At 38.0% G+C, this 11,487-nt stretch overlaps 1 protein-coding gene across 2 annotated transcripts in view; it reads right to left on the bottom strand.

Moving 5' to 3' along the window:
• Window positions 1-8,252: 8,252 nt before the first annotated feature.
• The window catches only part of spred2a (sprouty related EVH1 domain containing 2a), a 63,256-nt gene continuing 60,021 nt past the window's right edge, over window positions 8,253-11,487 (bottom strand). For both annotated transcript variants that reach the window (XM_073860786.1, XM_055204454.2), the window contains one exon: window positions 8,253-11,452. In XM_073860786.1, coding sequence (XP_073716887.1) covers window positions 10,763-11,452 — 690 coding nt within the window. In that variant the 3' untranslated portion in view covers window positions 8,253-10,762. The remainder of the gene's footprint in view (window positions 11,453-11,487) is intronic.

The raw sequence follows: 11,487 nt of genomic DNA, 5'->3' as shown, positions 1-11,487 counted from the left end.
CGCCCGCCTCTACCGTCTGTAGGAAGAATACCCCACTTGCAACTTCGCTGTATCCGACCCGGTGTCCTTCAGTCTCGCAAAGTCTCAGATATCGCGAGAAGCAGTATCACTTTACAGCAAACAACACAAGAGGCAGGCGAGCTAAACACGGCTAGCGATTGTTGCAAATGGCAGAGCCAGGGAAGAAGCATTGAAAACCCTTGACGGAAGGGAAACCTAACTGGATTGGAAATAGGCTGATAAACTTGGTTCCGAGGGGGGAGGGACAACAGTTCGTTTTTACGACAGTGTGTTTGAAAGCATTTACTTTCAGACACTAGGGGGAGCTCGTAGAGAAATATTACGCAGACTTGCCTGGTTTCCCTTTAAAGGACTGTTGTTATTGATTCTTTGCGGAGTTTACCGGAAGTTACGTTTGTTCCACGAAAGCCGTTTGTTTATGTTGTTACTGCTGAAACCGTCTATAGAGGGTATGCACGTGACGTCACCTTCGTCAAAAATGACTGCGGTTACGCCCACTGAGTGGCAAAAGACATAGCATCAGCATTTGTGTACAGTGTGAAATTAGCGAAAACATGTATAAATTGGAAAAAGCTGTTGTGCGAAAGACTGTACTAACAGATTAACAAGAATTCTGAGCTATCGTTTTACAGACTGAAAGGAGAAGTAAATGGATCGTTTATGCCAACGTCCGTCCACAGACAGGGTCACTATCAAGCAGAGGTTTTACTTTCTACTTAAAAGTATTTTTTCAAGTATGTTATCAATGTTTTATACATTCCAAAGCATATTAGCATATTAGTTCATTTTGTTTAACGTTTGCCACTCAACACGGCGTGCTCCCGTGTGGTCACGTGGAAAAGTGACGTCAATGCATACCCTCTATTAGGTACGTCGGGGCTGCCGTCTTGGTTCCGCTCGACGCAACTTCGGATTTCCTCAGGCGATGTGCAGAGTAAAAACATTCTTGAAATTGTAAAAGACATTTAGTTTAATTGCTAAACTACAAGTGAACGAAATTTTAATGAATTTGAACGACGACCACGGGAGTTTTACCACCCGCAAAATAGAAAACAAGAAAAAAATGACTTTAGAGTTTAAATGGCCAGTATTTTGTTATTCTTGAACCCATAGAAATGGTCTTGGTGTCATTTCAAAATATTTTTTTCAGGCTCTTTCTATCTGAACAACTAATATTTTGTGTTATTACATAGTTATGAATAATTCATTAATTTTTGTAAATTGTGGAAAATATAATTAAAAAAATGAGTTAGTGACCCTAAACCTTTATTTTTTTATTATACGTGTATAAATGCTTAATTTTTCATCTCCGTCTCCTAGGAGGTCTGGTCGGATATCTTTCATGTGGAGGAAATGTGTTTAGTCAAGCAAGTATTCTCTACTCTTCAATTTCATTTTTGCTTGTCTGTGTCCCACTTCTTAAAAAGACTTAGGTTTTCAGAGGCCTAAGTAATATAACAGTCATGCATAGTGAAAGAGATCTGTAGCCCGATGAAGGGATGTATGTGTGTGCGTGTAGAGGAATGGGGAGGGGGTGATTGTTCACATTTGTTTCCGATTTTATTCATGTAAACAGGGGGGCTGTCAGACTCGGTGGGGCCTGTTTAAATTAAGTCCAGGCTGCTTTGCACAGACACTGTATTTTACACGCTGCATGCTAGTTTACACCACAGAGACCGGTGATATGTTTGCACAAAATCTGCAGAATTCGGTTTTGAGTTGACCGAAGTTACTAGCTATAACTCTGTTTCAATACTGTGTTAATTATTGTAAGTGATAGTTCACACAAAAGTGTATTTTTTTATGTTGACAGTGAATGAGGACTTGTACACTATATCACATTTATGCATTTGGCAGACACCTTTATCCCAAGTGACGTATAAGGCATTTAAGCTATACATTTTACTTTGTGTAAACCCACATCTTTTGCACTGCTTACACAGTGCTTTACCAGTTGAGCTACAGGAAGACTTGGACAAGTGTCCATTATTTATTAAAGCTATTGCTCCCTCGAAGTCGTACTCCCAAAAAAGTCATGCAGGTTTTATAAAAAACTGTGAATAAAATGATAGTTATTTTTGTAAATGTTCCTTTTTAGATGCATAGCCTTAGGTTGCTCTTTTAGGACCTTCGTATTGGTTTGTGTGCTGTTTGTCCCTTCTGATAAAGCATCTAATTATTTAGTGACATGTTATAACACTTAAGCAACTGACTACAGAAACAGTGTTATTTGTACGTTATGTATTTTACAGTACCATTCTGCACTACACATGACTGATTTGCCCTCTGGGGATACCAATAGTTTTTCTGTTCAGTTGAACCCATCCAGAGCACAACAAGCCAATTCATTGGTGTATGAAATGAACCGGACACATGTTTACTATCAATATCATTATGCAACTGTATTGTGAGAGCGAAAATCTGGTGTAAATGCTTCTCTCTACTAGTACAGTATGCCAAAGTTTGTTTGCTGGGACATTAAACAGTATAAAAACAATTATTTAAGAGTGCTTTAAAATGCATTACAAGGTATACATTTGATCAGTTCTCTGGGATCGAATCTATGACTTTTTTGCACAGCTAGTACGATGCTAAAGAAAGTTTTCATATGCTTTTGCATTACTTCAACTCAACAAAATAAGTTAAGCAATTTCATCTTTTTTATAAGTTATAGCAACTCACCAATGGTTACCCAGACAGCAGACGACTCGGCACCGGATCAGCAGATCCATTGTGAATCTGGCCCAGAGTCGTCTGATGTCTGGGTAAATAAGTTTTGGATAAAAGCGTCTGCCTATTGCATAAATGTAAAGTAAATGAAACCTATTTTTATTTAACACATCAAAATATTTTTTTAAAAGGAAAACACTACCGTTTCTCAATATTTTACTATGTTCTTACCTCAACTTAGATGAATTAATACATCACTATCTTTTTTCAATGCGTGCACTTTTATCTTTGTACAGCGCTTTTTTGAATGTGTTAGCATTTAGCCTAGCCCCATTCATTCCTATGGCTCCAAACAAAAGTTTTATTTTGTGCCACCATACTTACTCGTGTAACTACTCATGTAACAGTCTTTAAATAGGGAAAACATGGAAGTGTTTGGTGGTTTCTAAATTCATCCCTGTTTGGAGCCATAAGAATGAATGGGGCTAGGCTAAATGCTAACACATTCACAGTGCACACATTAAAAAAAGATAGGTATATATTAATTTGTCTAAGTTGAGGTAAGAACATAGTAAAATATTGAAAAACGGTGGTGTTTTACTTTCAGGACAGGCGCAAAAATTGTTTCAGAAGTGAGCTATCTTACGTTTAAACAACATTTTTTTTAGTTAACTAAAAATTTTTAGTTAATTCAACTTAAAAATATAAGGCAACCAGGTAACTTACTGTTTTAAGTTGAACCGACAAATCCTTTTAATTATAGTGTAACATTTATGAAGTAGCCATAAACGGTTTTATCGTCACGTGCGGTGACCCGATTACGCGTCTGAGCGAAACTTTACTTCAGGTTTCTGTTTGTTTAATGTCTGACTAGTGTTTAAACTGAACTCTTGAAAAATAGCTCGTCGAATATACATTTTTTTGATTTCCTAAAAACGAGGGGAGACGGAGATCATTAATTACCGCTATTTGACGGGAGGTCTGGCATCCGATCTGTAGTTAAGATTGTAGACATTATATAGTACACATTTTACACAGTAACGTTAGCTTAGTGTAGTTTTTGATATGCTTTTGCTATGATTTAAACTAATGTAATTTAGTTGTTGTTTATTTAACTTGTTATCGGAGGTAAACTACTCTTAAAGGACTTTGTTGTTATTGATTCTTTGCGGAGTTTACGTTGGGTTACATTTTTCCACAAAAGCCGTTTGTTTATGTTGTTACTGCTGAAACTGTCTATAGTTATACTACTGTAGATGTAGTATAACAGAATCTTACGTGATTATTTCCCAACACTGATTTAAAAAATGCACTGGGACAATATTTGAAGTGCAGAGACGTGCAGCTGACCCCAAATGGGTGTAGAGAAAATCATTACAGTGAACTCCTCTGCGACAGGTTGCCAGATAACTGCTGCACAAAGTAAACAAACAAGGGTGTACACGGAGAAAGAGACAATGCCGACCCCGCCCTCTCTTGCCTGCAAGAACACAGGCACGCACGGCTCCTTCCGAGGTCCCTGCTTACTGTGGGAAGACTTTTTTGGATAATAGTTGGTTGTTACCCTCCCTCTTCCTTATTCTTTTGTGTAAAGCTACACATGTTGATATCGATGTCCATTTAATCATTATTGACCTTGATCTATCACTCGCACACAGGCACTTTGAGCCCATGTTGTGTATTACACACAATAACATCCTGGTGTGTGTTCCCAACCGGGAGGAAGCCGTTAAGCACAAACACTCGTTCATAAATCCATGTTAAAGCAAGAGAGGATACTGAATGAGTTGAGGGAGCGTCAGCACGGCGCCTCCTGCAGTCTGGGAGCAGGGTTGGGTGGCGTCTCGATTCTGCACGCACTCAGGAAGATGGGCCATTCTGACAGTCATGCACAAAAAAAGATTGTGGTTTATCTGGTTAAATATGTCACAAAGTCGCAAAGCTGTCAGCAGACAAAATGACATGCTCCTGTAAGCAGACAAACAAAACTAGACAAAAGGGTTACGACCAAGTTAGTACATTCCCAACAAATCTGTAACAGACAAAATGATAACTGTAGAATGCTCTTGTCATAATTAATAAAACTGTCAGCAGACAAAATGACAAGAATAGACAAAAGTATTATGAAAAAATTACTATATGCTCATTCTAGCAGGACAAACACGTTAATGCAAGCATGCTCTGTTTAACGATCAAAGCTATCAGCAGACAAAATTACATGGAGTGTCAGCAGACTAAACAACAAAACTAGACAAAAGTATTATAACGATATTGGTACACGCCAATTCTAACAAACAAAACTGTCAGCAGACGAAACTACATGATGTTGTCAACAGACGAAAAACAAAATTGGACAAAGGATACAGGAAGATGAGTACCTACTCGTTCTAGCAAACAAAAACGTTAACACTAAAACGCTTTTTGTCATAATTAACAAAGCTGGCAGCAGACAAAATTACATGCTGCTGTTATCAGACAAACAAACAAAACTAGACAAAAGTGTAACAACGAAATCAGTAAATTCCCGTTGTTACAAATCTATAAGCAGACAAAATGATAACGGTACAATGCTCTTGTCATAATGAATAAAGCTGTCAGCAGACAAAATGACAAAATTAGACAAAAGCATTATGACAAAATTGCTACATGCTCGTTCTAGCAAGAAAAACTGTCGGCAGACAAAAACGTTAATGCAAGCATGCACTGTATAACAAACAAAGCTTTCAGCAGACAAAATTACATGGAGTGTCAGCAAAAGTATTATAACGATATTAGTATATGCCAATTCCAACAAACAAAACTGTCAGCAGACGAAACTACATGGCGCTGTCAACAGACGAAAAAAATAAATTTGATAAAAGTATTACAGGAAAAATGAGTATATATTCGTTCTAGCAAACAAAAACATTAACACTAAAATGCCTTTTTTGTCATAATAAACAAAGCTGGCAGCAGACAAAATTAAATATAAAACTAGACAAAACGGGAAAATTTGTAAATGCCTGTTCAAACAAGCAAAACTGTTAGCAGACAAAATGTTAACAATAAAATGCTTGTTAAAATAAAGTTCTTGCAAAGAAAATACACGACATCTACAGAAAAAAATGTTCACGCTAAAATGTTTTTATCATAATGAACGAAGCTGTCAGCAGACAAAATGATACCGGCAGCAGACGAAAGGACAAATATATTTGTGCAAAATTATGAAATGGCGTTGCCTATTCTATCAAAAAATCTGTAAGCAAACCTTCACATCAGAATACTTATCATAATCAACTAAGCTAAACCAAAATAACAAAACCAGAACAAAACTAGTTTATCAAATGCTATATCTGTTGGTATCGGAAAGCTCTAGTTTTGCTTCTTTCGTTTGCGGTGTAGATGTGCTGCTGCATGCTTTTGCTATGGTAAATGCATTAGTCGGCCGTAAGCTGATTTCTCAGCCGTAACAGTGGGAAGAGGACAAAGGAGGACTCGTGTCGAGTTTAGTGTGAGTCTAAATGTCTGCACATGTTGGTATTCGATGCTATTTGTAGTTACAGTTCTAAAGCTGGATGAGACATTCGGGACTGTCTAGCTCATTCGAAACTGTTCAAGAGCTCACAATAAATAAATACATCAAAATCAAAATCTGTATGCTAGTGCACTCCTTACAGTTAGCAAAAATTGAATGCATCTAAAGTAAAATCCCCAAGTCTATTGGTTATTTAAGATAAAAATACGCCCATAAACGTCTCACCCAAACTTCCTGTTTAAACAGGAAATTCAATGTATGAAAGTAAACTTCACATGTAATTCACGTACATGGTTTCTTATAGAATCAGGAACAAACACACATAGATCTGCATGGTGTTCATATCAGGCTAATAATACCTTCTGTCCCTTATTCTTAAATCTAACCCAGACACAAAGATGTGGCCATTCTTACATTTAAAGGGCACCTATTATGCAAAATCCTCTTAGATATAAATGTGTGTTAGCAGTGTGTGAACTCAACCAATCTACAATGAAAAGAAATCCACCCACTTCTCATTTTTAATGCCCATTAAACCAATGCAGTCTCATTAGACATGCCATTCTCTTGTTAATGTGATGTCACACTGATAAAGCCCCACCCACAGCCACTGACTGACTGACAGTCCTGCATTACCATAGTTTCTGTCCACAGCGAGTTGTATGCTGTCCACCATATCTCAATAGTGAGATAGTCCTATTTTTAGTGAAAACACTCACTGTCTCTTTTGGTAAGGGAGTGAGAAAATGTAGCTCATTTGCATTTCAAGGTACAGACACGAAAACAGGGTGTTTTTGCTCCGACCCGCACAGGGGCATTTTGGACATGCTATAATAAATTGTTTTTTTAGGGGAAATTTCGCAGATACATTCTGGGCAAACCAGATACGTATATTACATCTTGTAAAAATGTCATAATAGGTGCTCTTTAAAGTAAAAAATTACTTAGCCAAATTTAACTACCGTGGACCCCCAAAAATATCCTCACTAGTCAGTTTTACTATATTTGTGAGGATGTTTTTAGAAATGTGCTGCTCACGAGTTCAGCTAAACCTGTCCACAGACACACACAAACTTTTTATATCTTCTGATGTGTGACATACACCCATTTGTCAGGCTTTATCAGAAGAGTTTTGTATTTAGGATTCATTCATTCATTTTCTCTATAGAAATTTCAGTTTCCAAATTCAGTTATTAGAGTTCAAGTTCATGAATCAAACCAATCTGCCCTGAGATGAATCACAACATTGCAAACATTGCAATAGTCTTTTATGAATGAATAAACTACTCATTCCAAGAAACATTTCAAATCATGTCATCAAAAATATAACACTACAAATGATGCTCTCGATAAAATATAACACTTTTAAGTCATTTATGATAGATTAGTATAAAAATGACATTTAGGAATGTTTTACAATATATTTATATATATATATACAAATATTATACATAAAGCTTGAGATTGTTTAATGTTAACATAACATTTGTGGTTGCCAGAAAACCACTTGAAAAAAAAAGAAATAAGAAAATGTTAACATTTTAATCACACAGACTAATGGATTTATAAGCAAACACTTATTATGGCCTTAAAACTTATGGTAGGTCTGTCTATAGAGAAAATGAATGAGATTTTTACATTCACACTGTAAAAAGTAAGTTGAACCAGCTTAACAAAATAAATTCAGTTTTTCAACTTAAATTTTCTCACTTTAGGTGAAAATTTTAGTTTGAAAATGTTTATTTGAAGTGTTACCAATAAAAAAAAATTTCACCTTAAATGTTTCACTTAAAGTGAAAAAATGTAATTTAAATTTTTTAAGTAGAGCAGCTTTTACTTGTACAGTGCACAGCCCATATGCTCACCTCAATTGACTCTCAAATTATATTGACATGCATTCATCTGTCCAACTGGCCAAACTCTCGATTTATCAAACGCCTGGTTAGGAAAAATACATTTCAACTAAATCATTTACAGATGTGAGTAAAAGGTTGATAATGTCGAAATAAGTGTGAGCGTAGATGTACAGAAAGAGTTTAAGACCGCATTAAATGATTCAGGCACTTTCCTTTAATCTCAGATTGTGTTCAGGAGCAGCATACAGACAGATAACTCATTCTCCTGGACACCGGTTAAAAAATACAACTCCTCTGCTCACCGTTTAGATAGTACTACTGCAGAAGCTCATAGGGGAGGGGGGATAGAGAGAGAGAAGAAACAGAACATAAAACATCAGATGACAAACAGGATCACAGTTCACCGATTGGCTCGATGTTGTTTGAAGGATGAAGCCGATAGGCCAGCCGCTGGAAATAGTTTTAGAACTTCACAACAACTTGCACAGTGTTCAGATGGTTTTTTGTTTGTTAGTTTTACTAGTTGTGTTGTGCTTAAGACAAAGGCAGAGAAAAAGACATCTTGTTTTCATCCTGTAGGACGGGTACATCAACTTTGAGGCTGGTTTTGAGTTTTAAACATTGATAACACACACACACACACACACATTCTGAACAACACATTGGGCATATCTCACAAAAACTGTCAGATTTCATTCAAACATTAATTTTTTTTTTAAGATAATGTAGCCTGTTTTGAGGACCATGATGACTTTCTGCACTATGACTACTATGACTGATATTTAAAGGTGCAATGTGGGACTTTTTAAAGGATCTCTTGACGGAAATCCAATATAATCTACATAACTATATTATCAGTGGTGTATAAAGACCTTAAAAAATAAACTATTATTTTAGAATGAATCATTTTTATCTATATACACAGCGGGTCCCCTTACATGGAAGTCGCTATCGTCTCAAACGATGATGTGTTTGTCCTGTGGTGGCTACTGTAGCTTCTCTATGCGTTTCGAAAGGGAGGGTGGAGCTGTGGACTGAGCTGCAAGTTGCAATTCACAGTCTCACCACTAGATGCCGCTAAAAGTCCCATATTGCACCTTTATTAAAAAAAATTTTAATGTGAAAAACATGTATCATATACATTTTTCAAAAATATGTATATTTGATTGTATATTTACTAGGGATGCAACAATACAACATTTCTGTGCTGATTCCGATATTTAATTACTTAAGGGCTCATTAAAGTTCTTCGTAGGCAGTATCCATGCGTGTAACCCACAGTAGCAGTGCAACAGCCAAAGCAAAAACAGCTTGGCAAGTAAACCCACAAACAAAGAAGCAGAAGCAGTATGATTTGAGTAGACCAGCATTAATAGAGGTAAATTGACAGCGAGGTAAATTGCAATTTGAGTTAAATTACTCCTCAACTTGGCCCATGTTTGTTTTTACCGTAAGCAGAAATGCCTATGAAGAAATGTGCCGATTCTTTTTTACTTGACGTAAGGGGTTCTAGTGGACCAATCACAGCACTTGCGGTCTGCGTAGAATGGACACGTTGTTAAATTTTTGTTGAGGTGCACATCAGACCACACAGAGCTGTGCATAGCCTACGGCATAGCCTACGGAATAGCCTATGGCATAGCCTACAGCATAGCTATGGCGTAGAATCTACACATGAATATGAAGTACTCTTTAGAAAGAAATGATATGATAGAGATAAATACAGATTGTGTTGCTTTTTACTCCTTGTTTCAAAGTATTAAGTTGTGAAATCTTCACAAAATGCAATTCTGTTGTCATTGTCAACATGCTTTTATCTGCCAATACCGATTATAGGCTAATATATTGGTGCATCCCTAATTTTTATACATCATGGTAGTGTATGTTACACTCCCTTTTAAAACCACAACATACTGTATTACAGTAAAGAAAATCGCCATTGAGAATAATATGAATTATTAGCGGTAAAATATGTGGATGCATTACAGTAAAGAGTAATGGTTTACTGTACTTGATTACATGACGATAAAAACCAACATAAAAAAATAACATCTCAATGGTCCCACAATATGCTTGATTTTTTTTAAACAATTATTTTGCAATCGATTGTTGGGGTTAATGCAATCTAGACATGTTTTGTGAGACAAAAAAGACACACAATTGCTTTACAATTGTATAGCAATGTGTTCATATCACACCACACAGACCTCACACATACACACACGGGATCTACCATCCTACAGGTCAACTATTTTGGACTCTGGGTTTGTCTAGTGGACGTGTATCACAGTTAAAACAGACGCCTCTGACTGGAGAGACACAGCAAACAGTGACGTAAAAAACGAATCGATTAAAACGAACAGACAAAGACGCGGGAACGTAAGTCAAACCTTCAAAGCACAGAAGCATAAAAATATAAAGTACCTGGATTTATATATTTATATCTACATATATTTATATATACTTTTCATATATAAACGAATATTTATCGTGTAGTCTTTTTAAATGGAAGCTGAGGGTTACTCTTTTAAAAACCAATACAAATAAAAACAAAAAAAATATTAGGACCTCTGTCCGGTACAGTTAAACTGAAACAAAAGAAACGTTAATGGGACAACCCTCTGAAATACAGCGGGAAGGAAAAAATAACAAATGCAGTTCATTCATTCCTCATCCACACTGTTGTGTCCCGTCCCGCTGCTCACCCCGCTGCCTTGTGCTTCCCGCCACAACAGTGACACGCGACGCCGCAGCGGTAGCACGCTCGCAGTGGCAAGTAACAGCACATGCAGGGCGCTAACAGCGAGAGACCCAGGAGCGCCAGCCATCGCAGGCAGAAACGCTCTTCGCTGGCATCGCACGAGCACGGGTCCGAGTAGTCGCCCTCGGTGTCCGACATGCAGTGGTAGAGCAGGCTGTCCGCGCACCACATGAAGCTCACCCGCCGAATGCACGTTTGCACGGGGTCCGGGGCTTCCTGACAGCGCCCGCGCCCGTTTTCCACCGGACTGAACATGTTCTGGCAGTACACGCACCGCAAGCGCTCCCTTCCATCGTCCACGCGCCGCGGCAGCCATTTCGCCGTCAGCGGCCTCGGCTGCCCTGTGACCACGCCCCCACCGATGCCCGTTTTGCCACTGTGGGTCAGGTGTCCATCCCCACTGTGTGGGTAAGAGTAAGTGTAGTCGTGTTTGGGTGGCTCGCTCTTATCGAGGTGAACGTAAGCGTCCGTGGCATCCGATCGCAGTGTTTTTTCGCGTGTGGCCGTGGTAGCGTGCCGATAGTCCTCGTAGCCCGTTAGCCAAGAGCGTTCGCGTGGGTTAATCCGAACGATCTCCTCATCCTCCTCGTGAAACCTGACATGACGTGAACAGGGGAATATGGGTACCGTCTGTACAGAATGGAAACAAATATTATATTAACACA

The sequence above is a fragment of the Misgurnus anguillicaudatus genome, chromosome 3 (genome assembly GCF_027580225.2).
Source record: "Misgurnus anguillicaudatus chromosome 3, ASM2758022v2, whole genome shotgun sequence".
NCBI classification, from domain to species: Eukaryota; Metazoa; Chordata; class Actinopteri; order Cypriniformes; family Cobitidae; genus Misgurnus; species Misgurnus anguillicaudatus.
Note: the sequence above shows the minus strand (reverse complement) of the source record. Positions and strands in the feature narration are given on the sequence as shown.